The sequence below is a fragment of the Trachurus japonicus genome, chromosome 9, assembly GCF_045865225.1.
Source record: "Trachurus japonicus isolate A0001 chromosome 9, Traja_1.0".
Lineage (NCBI taxonomy): Eukaryota > Metazoa > Chordata > Actinopteri > Carangiformes > Carangidae > Trachurus > Trachurus japonicus.
Genome location: NC_140915.1, coordinates 32,231,030 through 32,250,510, shown reverse-complemented (window position 1 = coordinate 32,250,510; position 19,481 = coordinate 32,231,030). Strand labels below are relative to the sequence as shown.

The window sequence follows — 19,481 nt, the reverse complement described above, 5'->3', positions numbered from 1 at the left end:
AGTATCAGTAATCAAAATTAGTAACAGACTCACTTTCCATCAATGGTCTCATCAATTAATCAATTCAGCATTTTAGTTGCAGCACAGATGAGCCTATATACAGTACAGGGAGGGAAACATTACCACTGTAACCTTCTCAGTTTTGTCCAATATCTTGCAACACAGTGAAAACAAATAGAAAACAAATGTGATGTTTACATGTCTGGATATTAAAAGGCTTTTATTCTCTGCAGACAGTTGTGAGCAGGTGGGTGTGGCATCTCCCTTTGGTTTCTTCGTTGCGACAGGGCAGGTAATTGCCTTGGGCCCGAGCTGGAAGGGGGGTCTCCCATTGGTCCATATGACAACATGATGTTGCCAATGGCTGTATACACAGAACATTGCACATAGTATGCGAAAGTGAATCATTAATGGTTTGGGATTTTTGGATAAATTAACATTAATAATGTTTGTGGGTGCGGTTGTGATGGAGGGGGCTTCACAATGGGGTCTCCAGAGTGTCTAAATGCTCCTGCTTTCATCTCAGCTAAAACTGAAGGTGAAGGTAATGTAAAGCACTGGACACACGCCAGAACAAATGTGTGTCACTGTCCCAGTGACACAGTTACTAAACAAAATACTCCACTAACTCCATTACTCAGCCAGTCGTCTGTGGCTGAGGGGGGCAGTTGTAGAAGTCACACTAAATAAGCCTGATGACATCAGCAGGGTTGTTTTGAGACTATAATATTTTCCTGCTAACTCCATCTGCTGACAGGAAGTTAGCCAAAACCACCGGATCGCTTACTTCTGCTTTAAGTATTTTTGATTCTGAAGCTATGCAGGGCCTAAAAGTCACCTCTTCTAGTTTGACATTGACCGTTTTGATGGCCCACTCTCATGGATAGCTGTTACAACTAAACTGATTTTTTCTGGCTGTTATTGTATTGTGGCCTTAGATGGAGCCAGATTAGGTTTGTAGATCTGGTATTTCAGCTTTTTGCAGGTGGAGTTTGTAGTTTAAAAGCGTCCCACCGAGATATTTATTTTGAAGTGTGCACCCGGAAATGCTGTCGCTCGTTCCTGTGGCCGCTTGGCGCTAGGGAGGGAGGCTTCCCCTGGTGGAGCTGGAGTATTTACAACAATATAATGTGAAGCCTGTCCGACGCCGCTGACCACCACAGACAGGCAGGCACACAGTCACGCCGTCGCTTCCACACCTCTCGTGTTTTTTCTTCTTCTTCTCACATTTAAACGATGGCTGTCGCTTCCTGTTAGGACTTCTTTTGTGTATTTTCCTATAATGTTGGCAAGTGATATCCGTCTACTACCGTGTGCACTGCAGTGATGCGCAGCTTCGCCTGGAGAAACACCTGTGCGCCTCTTCTCTCCACTGGCCACAGTCATGAATGTTGAGTAGGTATGGATGCAAAACCTGTGCACGAGTCAACGCACCCATCAACATCCACGTAGCTGCAGACAGACAGGGAGCCATCACCTCGGTTACCGCGATCTGCTTGTTCACCGTCGCTTATTGAACGTTACCGCTTCTCAACATTGTGATCATCAGTTTGTATGGCAGCCGCCGGCCCTTGGTGGTGGCAGCTCTGGAGGCCAGATTACATGGAGAATAGTGCAGTTTTAAAGGGATAATGCATGGTGTGTGTGTGTGTGTGTGTGTGTGTGTGTGTGTGTGTGTGTGTGTGTGTGTGTGTATTGTAGATGGCTTCATGGTTGGGTTTGGTGGTCAGTCCATCCTAGAAGCAGCGGGAGTGTGTGGGGGATGTGGGGGCGTCTTGACGCTGTCAGACAGGATGTAGGGGAGGATCTATTGGAGCAGGATTACCCGACCATTTTTGGTTCGAGCGCATCGTGGACTTCTGATCACAGTTGACGCATTGCACTCCTCGCGTTTTGGCTGCTGGACCATTATCATTATATAATCATACTCATGTAATCCAGTCTTCTTTTTTTTCTTTCTTTCTTTCTTTTTTTTTTCACTTAGGCAGCATACGATTACACAGTCTACAGCTCCAGCTCGCCCCCTCCCTCCCCCTGAGGATCCATTTATGCAGCTCCCGCTGAGCAACCTATGAATGCCAATTATAAATGTGGGTGTATCGGCACTGTTTACGTTTACATAATTCACTGTTTAGAGCGCGTGCGCGTGTGTGTGCGTGGTGCGCCAAAAAAAAAAAAATACAAAAGGGAGAGACAAGTGTTAAAATGCAGAGATGCGCCCATGACTCATGATTTTACACAGTGCAGTGCGAGGGTGTGTGTGTGTGTGTGTGTGTAAAGCTGAAATTCAAATTGTCTTCAAAGTGTGTGTGTGTGTGTGTGTGTGTGTGTGTGTGTGTGTGTGTGTGTGTGTGTGTGTGCGCGCGCATTTGAAGTCCACAGTGTGTGGGTGAGTTTCAGCAGGTGTGTTTTACATATGGTGCATACAGGATGAGAATGCACTGGGTTTTATCTTTCACAGACACAAAGCAAAGTGTAAGAACGCCTGCATCAGATGAACTCAACATGTTCACATTAAACAGAGTTTTGGAGCATGAATATCAATCTGCAGATTACAGCTTCCTCTTTTCTTTCTCATTCCCCTCTTCTCTTCTCTTCTCTTCTCTCCCTCTGTCTTTGTTTTCCAGGGAACAGATAACCCTAAGGTGCGGTGTCTGTCTGCATTTGTCTGAGAGAACGAGAGAGGGAGCAGCACAAATACCGCACAGCCAGACATCATGCAAGGAGAAACCTTCCCTCGCTGCAGAGCGCTGAAATGTTCCGACTGAAGAGCCAGTGTGTCAGATCAAATCAGCAGACTGTTTACATTAGAGGCAGCGATAAGAGCTGCTTGACACTAGACTCACCAACACCCTGCGTGTGGTTTAAGGCCACTTTCAATCACCATCAGGAAAATCAGGAAAAGACGTGTTAGCTCATCTTTCATCAGCACCCCCCCCCCATCAGAATCAGCAATCCAGAGAAAGGAGCTGAGATGGAGTGGTCACTAGAGAGTGTGAGGGAGATGGTGGCCGGAGGGATGCAGTCCATACGGGAGTGTGAGATCTGTGCTTTTGCCATAGCCATGTGTGTGCTGCTGCTGTTTATGTGGTATTGTTACAGAGTGGGCCGGGAGCACGGCTCCAGCCCTCTGCGTGGAAGGTATCTGTCTGGGCCCGGCCGGATCGGAGGGGTGGTGGGGGGCTTCATGAGCTCAGACTGTCGCGGCCGAGGGAAAGGCAAGCACGGCTCCATGCTGGAGGAGCAGAACGGCTTTGCTTTCTGCCAGTCATCAGAGTGTTTCCGCTGCACCAGCGCCGGGGAATCTCTGAACCAGAGGCTCTACCACAGTCTGCAGGACTACGCCAAGCGCTACACCTGGTCAGGTATGGGCAGGGTTCATAAAGGAGTCCGCGACCAAGGCCGATACCTTAACAGCAGACCCACCATCCAGCGGCCAGAGGTCTTCTTCCTCCCCGACCTGCCCTCGGCCCCGTTCTTCTCCAGGGAGGTGCAGAGACACGACGTGGAGCTGCTGGAGCAGAGCTTCCCCGCCCTGCTGGCTGAGTTTGAGAGCATCTACCACCAACCTCCGGCTCGCAGCGGCTCCTCCCTCCCGCCGGGCTGGAAGGTCAACAGCACGCCTCGCGGCCAGTGGTGGACCTACTACCTGGTCAACCAGGGCACGCCGCTGGTCCTCAACGTCAGGAGATGCCCGCGGGCCTGGAGGGTGCTGGGACAGCTGCGCACCTTCATCGCCAACAACGTGTTTGGCAACGCCTGCTTCTCCGTGCTGACACCCGGAGCCTTGATCACTGAGCATTATGGTCCAACCAATGTCCGGCTGCGCTGCCACCTGGGTAAGAGAGTGAAGTGTGGAGTGAAGCTGCGCTGATTCAGCCGTGTGATGTGTGAGGCTCTCTGGGCGCTGAACTACACTCAGCAGCAGATGATTTCAGAGCAGCAGCCCAGTGAATCAGCTGCTGTAGCGTTTCAACTGATATCCTGAATCCACTCATGTCATGGAGCCTCACGGCTGCAATTTTGGTGGCAAATGCTAAATTCTGTTGTTTTCGCTGCACCTGAGGCTTTGATTCTATTTCCATCTGCACTCAGGGAGACCGATAAAAATAGCACTGTCCATTGTTGTGTAGGCAGGATGCTGTAAAACGATATATACTATAATGATACAGGATGCTTTAAGAACAGAACATTTTGTGTGGGACGTGTCACCTGGGAGGTTGGTTAGCAACACATAATGTTTCACAAAGCCTTGTATTTAGCGAGTGGACTTGTGTTGTTTCTGTTTCAGGTCTCAGAGTGCCGCCTTCCTGCGAGCTGGTGGTTGGTGGAGAGCCACAGTGCTGGTCTGAGGGCAGCTGTCTGCTTTTTGATGACTCCTTCCTCCACAGGGCCTTTCACGAGGGTAAGAAAGGATTAAAATTGAATCTTTTTATTGCTTTCCCTTTCTATTTATTCCTTTAAGGAGGATTGACCTAAAAAAAACTGTATAATCCCATATCGCTAAGGAAAATGAAGAGGCTTTTTATTATGGGTCTGATATGGATTTAAGTTCAAGACCGTGGCAAAATGGGGATCTTGATTTTGCTTTTTCTGCTGCTATGTTTCTGTGTGTGTGTGTGTGTGTGTGTGTGTGTGTGTGTGTGTGTGTGTGTGTGTGTGTGTGTGTGTGTGTAGGCGGGGCAGAGGACGGGCCCAGGGTGGTCTTCATGGTGGACCTCTGGCACCCGAATGTGGCCGCCGCCGAGAGACAAGCCTTGGACTACATTTTCACTCCGGGCCGTTTAGAGGACAAGGAAGGGAAATAGGTGTGAGTGAGAAACCATGTCCAAGAGAGAGAGAGACAGATGTCCTTTAGGGACGTGTCTGTTGGGTGGGGGAGCAACTCTTTTTCTGCTTCCAGACCAGCTCTCACATTCAGTGTGTACATATTCTCCAGCTCGTAGAGTATCTCTCATAACTCTCCTTAGCAGATGACTAAACATTGGGCCTCTTTTATCAGCTACGTCCATGTTTCAGCCTGCGCAGTAAAAGACAGCCACACTTGAAAGTATTTATTTCCATTTTCAAAAACACAGCAGGCTTGATTGTTGATGCAGCCAGTTTATAAGTGGTAAAAGCATGGCCGTGACATTTTTGGTTATGTTTATAACTTTGTTTTAAAACACTTCACTGTTTTGCGGATTCAAATCAAGATAACAGATTTGACTGATTAGTAAAACTGTGTTTAACCGGAACCGTCTTTTTGCGAGAAAAATCACTCCTAAGAATCAGCTCATGACGGTTTTATTTTGGTTGGTGCCTGAGACAGATCAGGTGATTGCTGATAGAGAGCAAAGTACACTATAGATGTGATAAATGAGTCTTGGCAAACTAAACAATAATGTGTCACCCTCCTGCTGTTGTGCAGAAATGGGTTCCCCAGCCAACCTGTTCGAGTCACTTGCTTGAGTAGGCATTCATGGGCCAAGAACTCTTAACACATCTACCACATTTTACTAATTCTTTTACACTTGCTGTAACATATACATACATTTCTGCAAGGGCTAAGAAATATGATCATGACTTTTTTTTTGTTCCTCAACTTCAAATTTACATTTTGATTCTAATTGAGACACGACTATCAGCGGGTTTGTGCACTCTTCTTTTCAGAAACACCCACTTTTGTGGTGTCAGAAGTATGACAAACTGTTTTCAGATGCGATGAATGACCAAATGACCTGCTGAAAAATGTTGACACATTTTCAGTGATTGTAGGATCCATCCTGATTTATGTTCAGTCACAGCACAAGTGATGCTAAAGCTAAGGAACCACTGCCAAGGTTCAAACAGACGCATTAAGTCACTGACACAGGTGCATTTCTTTAAATGAAACTTTTAGCTTGGTGAGTTGGGACTTTCTGGCATTCTGACTCGACTGGCAACTAGTTTCTAGATAGATGAACTCAATGCATTGCAGACTGTGGCACTCCATTCATCCATATGTGGTTTGATAACTGAGGTCCAATGTCCATCATGACGTGAATGTTTACAGACGCAGCTAATGTCTCTGTTACGACTCCTGCCGGTGTGGTAGTTTATTGTGCTCCCCTTCGAAAATTGGTCCTGCTTTCACAAGACATGGTTAGAGAAGCACATTTTGAGGTCAAATAGTGTGAGCTGACCCGTGCTGTAACGCTGGACATGAAGTGTTTTTGGTAAATTTACTAAACTCTTGTAATTTGGTTGTATTTGATATCAGGTTTGTATTTCTGTAAATAGGGTTGAGGTCAAAAACCGAGCAGTCTGAGATGATTTGAAATGATTGTCTTCAACGCTATAACTATTGTGTTGTCTTGATTTACAGCTAAAGTGATTGCACATTCTCCAAAAAGCCAACCATGAGAATCATTTTGATAGATTCGGTTTGTAGATTCTGTAAAATGTTTATGAAGTATTATCTCTGTTGTTCTGTGATGTTTTTTTATTTTATCACACTGTAATTTGGCGGCGCCATATCCATTATTAAAAAGCAACAATCCTTACTTCTTCAACAGCACTTGATGGGTATATGTGCACAGTCTAAAGGGTAGTGAAAATCAGTCTTCAGCAGCTTTTACTAGTCCATTGCAATTCAAGATAGTTATGTATTCAATTCTGATGTTTACAAAAGTATGATCATCATTGACGAGCTGTTTACAACACGGGACGACACTGGCGCTCACATTGAGCTGTCCATGATTAGGTTTCAAATCAAGAGTGCTGCTAATCCACCTTAGAGTACGACAACTTGCTTTACATATTCAGTGTATGACGGGGCAACCATTTTGTTTACATTTGGATTAAGGATTTGTCCTTTAACACATTCTTGTGTGGATTTTGAACAGTATTTCTGTAAATTTAATAAATGGTTGAGTATCTTATTTAACCAGTTGTTGTCAGAAGTGTCACTTTCACACAGATATGAAACAAGAGACGAACGCATCACAGTATATGATGAATGGGTCATTTCAGGAGACAGCGCCCCTGGAGCTACACTTCACGATATGAAACAAGGGGACAAAATAAATTGCGTTGTCTATTTTCTGCCAGATGCAGTTATATAGCAGTGGCACTGGGAGGCGTGGGCATGCAATGATGTTGTCTGTGCTCTGTTTTCTCACAGCAGTTGTTTCCTATGAGACCTGCATTGCCTCTGGAAAGATGAAATGAAGACAGCAGCACCAAAATGCTGAGGCAATAATAACGCCATTTTAAATAAAAGCATCGGTGTTGCTCTTACTTGTCAGTTCATGGGTTCATACACATGGGTGCAGATCTCGGGGGGGCGGGGGGGACATGCCCCCCCCCCAATTTCTGAAAAATATGATTTGTCCCCCCCAATAAAAATACCCTGAATTATTCAAAATTAAACAAATGTATTTTCAGACTTCACATTCTTCACATTTTAGATTCACATCTAAAAAGAAATGATTGAAGTGGTGAAACAAATCATGTTTGACAAAAATATTTCTGACTCCACATTCCATCAGTGGTCTCCTCCCCTATGATGCAGATGAATGGGTAGTTTGACGCTGATGACATCAGCAGGCTTTAAAGAAATGACCCCCTTAATCTTAGGGCTTCATATTTTATATATTCATCCATATCAATTAATCATGTATAAGTCCCATACACTGGGAGAAAAGGAAGATGGTGAGAAGAATTGGGGATCTGGGAGGGTTGGAGGGAGGAGAAACATAAGAACATGAGTAGACATTACATGCCCGAGACCCTTAAAATTATAATTTACTAATATAACAGCAGTGATATACGCTGTTGGCTGTTTAGGACAAATAAACAAGAAAGGTAAGCACAACAAATGAGTCCCTGTGCAGGACTTTTTGAATGATATTGCGAGCCCAGTTGAGGACGGGGATTCAAACCCAGCCATCTCCTTTCACTCAGAGTTGTGGATTCCTGTCCACATCTGTGCCTCTGAAGGATGGAGGCACATGTGAAGGTTGCATGTTTTGTGGACACAGTCGTTTAGTTACAGTGTCACAACCCTAAGTAGACTATATAGCAATTGTTGTTACATCACAGCTTTGTATGCAGACAGGTGAGTAACAGTCTAGGTGTGTCTGAAGAGGCAGAACACTGTAGCAGCGTGGGAGGGAGAAACAAATAGAGCTCATAAGGATTAGCACATGAGCTACATGTTGACATCACTAATTCATAGAGTTTTAGACAATAATCAGGCACATATAAGTACAAATGTAGCATGTTGTGTCTCTCTTATGAGCTATAGCAGTAATGGGACATTGATGTGTGGCGGATGGATTGCTAAGGGCCCCATACAAAATTGTTTATATAATTTTAATTTCTTTTTAAAGGCATGATAAGAGATTAAATGCACTGAGACACATGACACCAGTTGGATTGACGTGATTTGGGGATGTTTTAATGTCTCATAGGATGAAGACTTGTCCAATACAAACAGTATGAATATTACACAGTTTCTCTGGTCACACAAACTACAATAGCCTGGTATAGATTTAGAGGGGCATTAACTCTTTGTTGACAACATTTCAGGTATTGCATCGACACGGATTGTATACAGATCCTTAAGAATTATCAACATATTTCTATAACATGACATCTCAGTCCATATCTGAGTTCTTTATGGGGCATCATTTCATTTCACAGGGCTTCTTGATGTTCATGTGTTTGCGTTGGTCATGAGAAAGTTTGCCGACCACTGGCAGCCCTATACCTTACTACCGTCTCCACCCACGTCACTGCCACGATGCCAGAGACAAGCATCCACATCAATGAAAAGGTGACGCGCTCTGCAGCGACGTGTGCGCTCCTCCTGCGCTGCCGCACATCAGCCAGGTGGTGAAATGTAGCCCAACTTACCACAGGCTGGAAGAATATGGGCAGACAACAATGGAGAGAAAGCGGCAAATGATGTCGAGAAGCAGCCCGCCGAGACAGACCAGACCAGATCCGCAGCTATGAGCTCCTCCTTCACTAAATCTGAATCCACGACCTCCTTGTTGAAATCGTCCTCCGCGGCGGCGAGGAGACCGACACACCTCCCCGAACGAACCACCGCAGAGAGCCGGAGAAGTCAGCATCACCATCAGCATCAGCACCAGCACCAACACCAGCACCAGCACCAGCACCACCACCGTCTTGCCGCAACACTTCAGAGCAGCAGCAGCAAAGCCGAGGAGTCCTTCTGGTCGGCCGAGTGCGACATCAGCGCGCGGAGACCCCTGTGCCACCCCTCCCTCCTCAGCCAGGACAGTAGTACCAATGCAGCCACTCGGGACAAGTGCAAGTCACATGTCCCTCACAGCCAAGTCCCTGAGCCGCCGCAGCCTAACGGTGAGGGCGGCCGAGGTGTGAGGGAACACTGCAGGTCATCCAAACCCACGCACCGGCACCACCACCGCAGGAAGCACCACCGACAGGACCAGGACCAGGACCGTCCGCCGGCGCCAGGCGCACCGCCGGAACCCGAGCACCGCCGCCGCTGTCACACTCACACCCCCCGGCCGGTCCCCAGGGTGCCCTCCCTGTCCGACAGCAACGACGACAGGGCTCCGCTGTGTGGACCGAGGGGGCCCAGGGGGGGCGGTCATGTCAGCAGTCCCTCCCCGTCTTCGTGCTCCCTGGTCCCGCTGTCCAGCAGGTCCTCTCGTCGCTCCCGGAGGTCCAGCGCCGCTTCCTCTGCATCAGATATCAACTTACGCACCATCCTTAATTCACTCTTTGGGCAGGTAAGGCCCTGAACTGTAGGAAATACTGTACGTGTTTGACAGTTTTATCTGAATCAACTCAATCAGCCCTAACTGCTGCTGGTCACACTGATTTGAGGGGTGTGAAGATGTGGTGACCGCTGACAAGCTGTGACAGTGATCCACCAAACCCAAATCCCAGTTTATGTGAAAAGTCAGTGGAGTTTGATGTAAATCTTAGAGTAACAGAGGGTAGTACTGCAGACTTAAAGAAAAAAAAAGATCAAATGCATTAAATTTATTGAATCTTTCCCTGCAGCACTATCCTGAAATATTGTCTGTATTTCTACAGAAGTGGTGAACGTGGCCTCTGGGTCCAATGACGTCCTATTTCCAATCAATAAGCTAATGTTCTCTGTGATGCAGCCTGCAAACACTACTGGACCAAGTATAGAGAGGAAGAGCTCCTTCTACACATTCATTTCTTATGTAATTTGTAAATACAGTGCTACCTACCTCCTACAGACCTCAGTCAGGCAGCGCTTCCTTATTGAAGTGGATGTGATATGGGGCAGATAAAATGCTCAGAGAGGTTGAGATATCTGATGTGCTAATGTGTGTTTGGTCAAAGACAAAATGTAAAAAAGTATATAATATGTCTTTAAATGTAGCTATTTGTGTGCATCATTGAAACAGGGACACTGCAGTGATTGTTGTGTTGTGTGAGAAGGAAATCACTTTGATGTTCCGGTTGGTGGTGTGGGCTCTATTTTGAGCCACAGATCTATTTATACAGAAGAAGCAAGTTAACTTAATACACTTAGATTCTTATCTGTGATGTGGCTTGGTATGTCTGCAACCTGATTTAGTTTTTACATCCACAAAGCTCCATCTTGCTGCTGTAAATCCTGCTGATAAGTTGTTTACTGGGGGCATTTCTCCAGTCTCTTCCACAGAAGTCAGAGTTTATTTGCTTCCTTGTATGGTGTTCGCATTTTAATCTGTTCATGTTTCAGGAGGTGATTTACGTATGTTCCAGTCTCCAGATCTGGGGTGCTCTCTGCTGTAAAATGGGCTCCACATGGGAGAGATAGCTTCAAGGGAAAAATCTCCTAGTACTTATAGTATGAAAGCCTTTTCTACAAATAACCTGTGAGTCAGTGTGCGAGCAGCTCTGGGAAAACATTAGTGTGACCTGAAAAAGGTCTTTGATGAGACAGATAGATGGAGAGGAGTTCAGTGACATGCAGAAATGTAACGCATGTTTTTTGGAAATTCACACAGTGCCTTTGGCATTTTGTCTGAACAATGCACCTCAAAGTAAACAGTTTCACTGCTTCGACTACAGGTAGTGTTTTGAAAATGGAAATGCATGCAAACAGACAACGATAGTGGCACATACTAGATAACGCTAGTCTGTTGTTTCCTTCAGATGTACATATAACTGCTTCTCACGGTCTTTGTGTGCTTGTGGTTGGTGCCATGTGGTTGGTGCCATGTGGCTGCGGTCACAATGACCTTGTCTTCGTCTGCAGAGGGCACAGGATGATGTGTGAGTGTGTTTGCATGTGTGTGTTTGTTTTCTTTATTGTTTGTATGTATTTTCCCTCTTCTAGCATAATTTGTGAATTAAATGTGACCGGTTTGTGTGAAACTCACAGGTTTTTCTATATCATGGGGCTACATTGATCATTCACATTAGACCTAATGATAATAATAATAATATGCTTGGATGTGACCTGATGAGATTGAAAGAACGTTTCTTTAGAAACCTACTAACCGGATCTCAATCTGCCTATACATCTCTACATCTCAACATATTGTATTTTTAAGGGACCCCTCGAAAATCAGTGAAATTACAAAATGCTACATAATATAAGGAGAAGCTATTGTATTCTATACTGAATCAAAATTAAAGAGGCATCTTGTTGTGTTGAAAATCTGGATCAGTCAGTTATTACATCTTGTAAGAGTAGCCTACTGGAGTTTATTGTTCAGTTTGTCATTATGCATGATGTATTGTGTGTGGGTGGGGGCATGTAAACCAAGAAAAACAAGAAACATAAAGTACAATATTGCATTGCACTGTAATCTCAAGATTGCAAATTGACAAATGAGTCTCGCACTTGAGAGTGAGAGTGCAGGTGAGGAGAACAGCAAGACTGGAAATAGGTCATTAAACACAGCATGTTCCTGCTAACTTGACTTGCACAGATTTTAATAGCACAGAAACAGCAAACATGTTGCAGTGTGTGTATGTGTGTGTGTGTGTGTGTGTGTGTGTGTGTGTGTGTGTGTGTGTGTGTGTGTGTGTGTGTGTGTGTGTGTGTGTGTGTGTGTGTGTGTGTGTGTGTGTGTGTGTGTGTGACCCTGAAATAAAAAGTGACTTGTCAGGTGCAGCTTCCTGTGGGAGAGCTGACACAGCTCACCACATCTCTCTTGTTTACTCTTGCCCATGCCTCTGTTGAACTTTCTGCGTTGTCCACAGAATAACTGCAACAGTTTGGTCAGTGTGACAAGTCTGCTGAAATCTCTCCCAGACACGCACCCTCTTTTCCTTTAATAGGCATACTCCTCTTTCCCTCCTCAGTCCACTTCTCTCTCTCATTTAGTTTCTCACCCTCACTGTTATTTCTTGTCTCCTCTCTCTCTCTCTCACTGCATCACTGACTCTACTTTGCTACTTTCATTTCCTCCAGACAGTGCAGTACAGTGCAGCTCATACAGTAGTTGTTGGTTGTTTTTTGTTGTTGCTTTTTCAATCAGCTGTAGGTTAGCACCCCAGGCTTCATGGGTCTTGCAGAAAGAGTTTACACTCTCAAAACCCAAACTGCGAGCTTAAAGGAGACAAAGTCCTCATGGTCCTTCTTAGTGTCTTTTTTCTCTTTTGGTATGGGAAACTGCGTACACTGGCCTGTGAGAACGGTAAGACTGCTTTCAGTGTGCTACACTCTTACACCTTCCCTTTTTAGTGGATTTTGTCATGCATTTAATACTGGTAAATAAAAATTGACAGCATAGTTTGTTGCCCTAGAAATTTTGTGTAAATGTTTTGCATATAGTTTTATGGATATTGTTTAATGTCCATACAAAATACAAATAGAATTTAAAAACTCTAAAGAGGATTGAAAACATTTAGTGTATTTTGACAGTCTGAGTCGGCATGTGTTATGTATACCACAGTCGATTCATTTTAGGCTTAAATTATGGAGTTTTATTGTAGGTGTTTTGTAATGAAAGTTATTGAAGCTCGCTCTGCTGATGCACTGCTTGTAAATGTCTCTTGTGTGCATTTGTTGGCCTTGCGTTAGATGAATGGTTTCAAATCTTTGGAGTGCAACAGGCACTATTTTCCAAAAGGCTCTGAGTGAAAGAAATTGTGTCCTAATGTGTTCACAGAATAATGTTTTTGTGTGTAACAGCGGTGCTGTAGCTCGCCGTCTCTGGGCTTCTGAGTATGTTTACTGTACCAGTGACAGTGTATAGGTGTTAGGTGCCAGTCTGTACAACATGGCACATAAACAGTTATGAACAGTGAGTGGAAAGTTGGCAACACGGTGCTTTATTGATGTATTTCAACTGCTGCCTTGTTTTCATATTTTCATAGTTTTCCATTCGATCTAGTGTTTATTTTTACAGCTTATCTTTATCCAGACTCTACACAGAGTGTCACACATCCTCTCAGTTTGTACCTTTATTCCACTCTGATCTGACTGAAGCTCTGTACGTATGTGTGTCTCTGCACTCCTCTGGGAAGATGCTCCAGGATGCTGAGAGGAGACTGAGGGGGGTGCTGTCCTGCCAGGAGATGGGCCAGGCAGGGTATCTTGTGCCTTATCAGGAGTCCATTGTTTCCATGACGCAAAACTGCGTTCTCGTGAGCAACATACTGGGACAAACCTGTGTCTTCCTGAGTACAGGCATGGCGAAGTGCAGGCAGGCTGTACGTAAGTCTGAACAAACATCCTTTTTTATCCACCTCTGTCTCTATTCATGTCAGTAAAGCTACCTGAACAAGGTATCTGTTATTATCAAACATGCTACAGTAACAACTCTTGTAAAGACCCTGATTTTCTTACTGTTTCTCACTTTTGCTGCTTTTGACTGTTCTCCTGCCATCTGCCGGTGGGGAACACACAGGTTTGGGAAATGGTTGTAGTGCTACAAGAGTGCATGAGAACTGTAAACATGTACATGCTGAGCACATGGATGCAACAACATTCATTTGTTACTCACATTAGATCAGTGGCCTCTGACTTTTAAGGTATAGTTAAAGGGATAGTTCAACATTTTGGCAAATTGGCCCATTGCCATAATCGCTATAGTCATAGCAGTAGGTTCATTACCTTTAATTGTAGGTGTAAGCTATTTTCAGTACGGCGGAGCGCAGCAGCTGGCTGCTCAGAGCTACGCTATGGAGGCTAACGGAATTTCTTGGTTTCCCTCATTAAACTCATCAAATTCACCATCCCAAAACTCCACAGCGCTTTTGTAGACAAGTTGTGACCTGCACAACCACCACGCTATGAGATAATGACGGAACGATACGAAACGGAGCCGTTTTCGAGGTAAATACTGGGTAAATACGGAGACTGCTTGCTGAAAAACTGTCCCTGAACGCAACGCGCATCAGCGGTTTTGTATGAATTTACCTCGAAAACGGCTCCGTTTCGTATCGTTCCGTCATTATCTCATAGCGTGGTGGTTGTGCAGGTCACAACTTGTCTACAAAAGCGCTGTGGAGTTTGGGGATTTTGTATTTGATGAGTTTAATGAGGGAAACCAAGAAATTCCGTTAGCCTCCATAGCGTAGCTCTGAGCAGCCAGCTGCTGCGCTCCGCTGTTCTAAAAATAGCTTACACCTACAATTAAAGGTAACGAACCTACTGCTATGACTATAGCAATTATGGCAATGGGCCAATTTGCCAAAATGTTGAACTATCCCTTTAAGGGTTTTTTAACCTTTTTTTTTTAGATTTTATTAATTTGCACATATAAAATAGAACAAAACATTTATTTATCTCTCTTACTAGTGAGAAAGCTACGAAAAGAAAAATGTGCAGGTGAGGTCTGAAACTCGAAAGGCTTATAACATGACCTCACCTTGACCTAACAAATAATTGAAACACAGTAAAGAAATACTAATCACATACCTTGTGCAAGGTAGAGAAATAACAAAATTAAAATTAAGTAAAAAAGAAAAGAAATACAGATGAGGGAAGATGATGATAGTAAAAAATAATAGTAGTAGTAATCATAACAACACTAAATAGATAAATAAATGGAAAGAAAAAAAAACTGATACAGATAAATTAAGTTCAAGTAAACTCAAAAAAGAGAAAAAGAAAAAAAAACGTGAGGCTTTGCAAAGGGTTGCAAAGAAATGTGAGAAACATCCGCACAACTCCAAAAGATTAACACAGACAGGCTTGGGTGCACGGTAAAAAGTGTGTCACAAAAAATAATGGAAATAACAAGTATTTGTACACTTTTAAGAACCCTACACTTAATCGCCTTCTTGATGAGAAGATCAATACCACGTATGAATGGTAAATACTGTATGTAGACAGGTCAGTCCGAAGTCTAGCTGCTTCCTCTTGGTTACAATGTGTATGCCATGCTACACTAACCAGCTGCTGGCTGCACTGTACATACTGAACAGACAGATAGAAGTGAGAGTGAGTGCTATCGGTCCTCTCACCTAACTGTCCATAAGGTGAATAAGAAAAATGTCACAGCTTCATAAAAAGAGCGTTCTAATAGAGATGTTATAGGTAAAGCGATAAGGCGTAGAACATGCCAGTGTGAGACGATGGATGGTGAACTGACAGTGGTGAATGATGGAAGCGCTGAAGATGCTGTGCATGTATGCATGTCGGACTGACAGGTCCAATGTGCCTCCTGTGTTTTCTATCTGGCTGGTTCCGGTCAGACAGTTCTTGGGGCCTGACGTCAGCACTCACTGTTGTGTTTAGACTTCTTACTGCTCCTGCTGTTAACCCCTGAGGGTTCTGGGATATGTCTGCCTCTCTCTCTGCCCTTTAAAGGTTGTGTTCATTGTGAGCAAGCTCTGAAAAAAATAGACCAGTCGCATTCTTCTGTGAACTTGGAGGTTACCGCTCCAAGTCATGCTTGATAGGAATCAGCCTATTTATACTTGGAGTTTTTGTCATCATGATGCGAGATAGCTCCAGCCCACTGTTCACATCTTCTTTTACCTTTGGGCGTCCGTGAGTTGAGGTTCACAGAACGGCTGAGGATTGTTATGGAAAAGGTTGCTGATTTAGGTTTGGTTATCACTGGGCTCACAGCGTTGTCAGAGGTACAGTATGTTTGCAGGTACCTCCTACATAGATGAATGTGTTTGTTACGATTTATGATATATGATATGCGACTATGATGACTGCTTTTTCGTGTTTTCTGATTTTTGACCCATGCTTAAATGTTGTTTTGTAATAGGACAGAGAGCTGCGGCCAGAAGAAATGGACGGTAAGTTCATCTTTCTTTATTGTTGTCTCTTTCTTTACTGAAGTTAAGCAGTCAAAGAAAAATGTATTGTAATTGATCAAACAATACAAATTTGTCCAGCACTTTACAAACACAAACAAAAATGAAATCAAATGGAGAGGAAGATGAGCTTTCATTTGTGTTGCCCACATTTGTATTTAAATGTGTAAAAATTAATATGTGACTATGTTCTTTGTTATTTCTCATCAGAGTTGCGTGATGCTTTTAAAGAGTTTGACAAGGACAAGGACGGTTTCATCAGCTGTAAAGACCTAGGGAACTGTATGAGAACTATGGGATACATGCCCACTGAAATGGAGCTGATTGAACTAAGCCAGCAGATAAACATGAACTGTAAGGGCTCAACTGCCTTTTGTATTTTATGTTAACTCTTCCTTGTAATTCCCGTGGATTAAAATTCTATAACACTATCTCTTTTTTTAAGTGGGAGGTCATGTGGATTTTGAGGATTTTGTGGAGTTGATGGGCCCAAAACTCCTGGCTGAAACTGCAGACATGATTGGGATAAAAGAGTTGAGAGACGCTTTTAGAGAGGTACGGGTGTTTGAATGCAGATTCTGATGTTTGTGTTGGGTTGCATTGATACTTACATGTACCTTCTGCTTTTCCTTACCAGTTTGACACAAATGGAGATGGTGCAATAAGCACATGTGAGCTCCGAGACGCAATGAGAAAGCTGCTCGGCCAGCAGGTGTGATTTGCATATTAAAGAGTTTCTAAACAATTCTTGTGTGAGTGTGGTGTTTCACTAACTTCTGCCAACCTGTTTTTTTCCAGGTGGGTCTAAAGGAAGTGGAAGATATCCTGAGAGATGTTGACTTGAATGGTGACGGGCTTGTTGACTTTGAAGGTAACAATCTACTTCATTAAAAGAGCTATTTGAAGGGGGTTTTTTTTGTTTTGTTTTGTTTTTGTTTTTTGCTACATAGCCAACATTAGCCTAATATTAATGATTATTTACCAGTTTAACCAAGAGCTTCAGCCTCTTTTGCATTTAGAAGTTTCTTCTAAGAATAAATGCTACTTCAGGGCAGCCTGCTCAAAATAGTGGAGGAGATTGTTCACTTGGTGATACAAGCATGAAATGTGGCACAGATTCTCTCTAAGGGTCACTCCCCGATATCAACACATCAAAATAAATTAATTTTGGTCTAAAGTATTTAATTGGTTTCACATTTCATTATAAGTGTTTTTGGCCCAACAGCTATGAAAAATGTTGTATTGAAGATGGCATGCAAGATGGCCGCCGAAAACTAGTTGAAATATCTCATGATCTATGAAACACAGAAACACAGTTTTTGGTTCTATACATTTTTTTTAAATAGACCTATTAGATTTCTTATCAGAGCATAACTTAGTTGGAAAAGAAAGTTCTTGTTTTTGGTGGCCATATCTCATTTTTTGAGTGGCCACCTTTTACCAAAAGAGTGACCTTTAGAGAGTATTTGTGTAACGGATGTGCACTCACTCCACCCATAAAAGACGTGCTAACCAACCTGCCAAGTGGTTGTCAACCTCTTGGCGAAGAGGTTAGCATCGTCGCCTCCGGTGCGGGAGGTTGTGGGATCGAACCCCACCTAGGGCAGGCCGTGAGAAACACAACGCAGAGGGCCAGATATGACATCGGCTACAGTGGTGCCGTGACCCGGATGCCCTGGGTGGAGTGAGTTCAGCGGGGGTGAGTGTAACGGATGTGCACTCACTCCACCCATAAATGACGTGCTAACCAACCTGCCAAGTGGTTGTCAACCTCTTGGCGAAGAGGTTAGCATCGTCGCCTCCGGTGCGGGAGGTTGTGGAATCGAACCCCACCTAGGGCAGGCCGTGAGAAACACAACGTAGAGGGCCAGATATGACATCGGCTACATTTGTGCCAAATTTTCATGCTTGTATCACAAAGTGGACGATTCTGATGAAAAATGCCATTAATCTGCTGAACGAAATATAAGTGTTTACAATAGCTGTAAGTGATGGAAGGAAGTTTGATGCTGAAATATTGGTCGTTCATCTGGACTAAACAGCTATTGAAGCTAACTAAGCTATTTAGCAACAGCAAAAAGACACATGTAACTCATAACTCAATATTTTTTCATCCTCCACTTCTCTTTTCAGAGTTTGTACGAATGATGTCTCGCTAAGATCATACACTGATCGGCCCTGAATGTGAAGCTGTGTCCTCTACACTTTCACAAGTACAACAGAGGACCTACTAAGATCTTCTGAGCCATCCAAATCTGAGTGACACTGGAAATAAAACTCCTTGAATGTTTTGGAGCAAGGAGTCACCTCACACTTTGAATCAATAAGTGTTCTTCCTAACCAGTCTCCAGTTCAAGTGAGGCAGAACTTGCTGTAGCCTAGCTGATGATTGTCTTATGTTTTTGCACTTTAATTCTCACTAAATGACTTCCTGTGTGGTTAGATTGCTGTGTCTCGTCTCATCCTCTACGTGGTTAAAATATGTGTCTGACAAAATGTCGCCATTGATGTACAACTAAGTCGGGATGAGAGGGTAAATGTTTGTAGAAAAAATGTAAAAGATCAGTGCACTGTTGGACATTTCAGTTCATTTTCACACAGTATGTGTTGTATTAAAAAACTGTAAGTGGAATGTCCTTTGTGTGACATTGGTGCTCCGCCAAGGAACCCATGTGGCAATATCACACCTGTATTGTAACAGTGTGACCATCTGTGATTTTTCACTGTGCCAGTCTCGTCTGATAAAAGTCAAGATCTCTGATACTAATGAGAGAGAGAGAACTCTGAAATACACTTCATACATGTTATTCCCTGCAGTCTGAGGCCAAGGGAAGTTTTAACACTATTTACAAGGATGCACAGGTCTCAAACCCAAAGTGCTCACCGATGATAGCCTGCTGGGGTTTGCAGAATCCTATGCAGTGTTAATGGAACTGTCTTTCCGTGCTCTCAGGTTTGTCCAAGCTTTCCTCTCTTTTTTTTGAAAATCCATATTTCATTCCCAATCTGAGAACATACAGCTGGAATGACATGTGTGAACTGTATTTACAGTGGAATTGATTATGTTGTACCTGTACTGTAAGTCACTGTCTATATGATTGTAGTTGTGGTAAGATTCCACACATCTGTGTTGTCGAAGCAATTTTTATGCATGCCAAAGACAGAAATTTATTAAATTCAGTATGCACATTTGCATTTTTGTCCAACACAGTAAACAAAATACTTTGCCAAGTTAACTGTAGAGAAATAAAAGGTGTTTACATTGA

At 43.7% G+C, this 19,481-nt stretch overlaps 2 protein-coding genes across 7 annotated transcripts; both read left to right on the top strand.

Annotated features, from left to right (window-relative positions):
* Window positions 1-1,051: 1,051 nt before the first annotated feature.
* asphd2 (aspartate beta-hydroxylase domain containing 2) lies at window positions 1,052-6,907 on the top strand. 4 transcript variants are annotated; one of them, XM_085787439.1, is made up of 5 exons: window positions 1,376-1,399; window positions 1,985-2,090; window positions 2,628-3,839; window positions 4,292-4,405; window positions 4,678-6,907. In XM_085787439.1, the coding sequence occupies exons 3-5, from the start codon at window positions 2,975-2,977 to the stop codon at window positions 4,806-4,808; spliced, it is 1,110 nt and encodes a 369-aa protein (XP_085643565.1). In that variant the 5' UTR covers window positions 1,376-1,399; window positions 1,985-2,090; window positions 2,628-2,974; the 3' UTR covers window positions 4,809-6,907. The 4 variants fall into 4 exon arrangements, with proteins under 4 accessions (XP_085643563.1, XP_085643566.1, XP_085643565.1 ...); XM_085787437.1 differs by lacking the exon at window positions 1,985-2,090 and having other exon boundaries at window positions 1,052-1,399; XM_085787440.1 differs by lacking the exon at window positions 1,985-2,090 and having other exon boundaries at window positions 1,092-1,395.
* Window positions 6,908-8,845: 1,938 nt separating this feature from the next.
* Window positions 8,846-19,481, top strand: cabp1a (calcium binding protein 1a). Of its 3 annotated transcripts, none has more exons than XM_085787433.1 (7): window positions 8,846-9,749; window positions 16,167-16,197; window positions 16,426-16,569; window positions 16,661-16,770; window positions 16,853-16,927; window positions 17,014-17,086; window positions 18,349-19,481. In XM_085787433.1, the coding sequence occupies exons 1-7, from the start codon at window positions 8,979-8,981 to the stop codon at window positions 18,372-18,374; spliced, it is 1,230 nt and encodes a 409-aa protein (XP_085643559.1). In that variant the 5' UTR covers window positions 8,846-8,978; the 3' UTR covers window positions 18,375-19,481. The 3 variants fall into 3 exon arrangements, with proteins under 3 accessions (XP_085643559.1, XP_085643560.1, XP_085643561.1); XM_085787434.1 differs by lacking the exon at window positions 8,846-9,749 and adding an exon at window positions 12,370-12,632; XM_085787435.1 differs by lacking the exon at window positions 8,846-9,749 and adding an exon at window positions 15,799-16,029.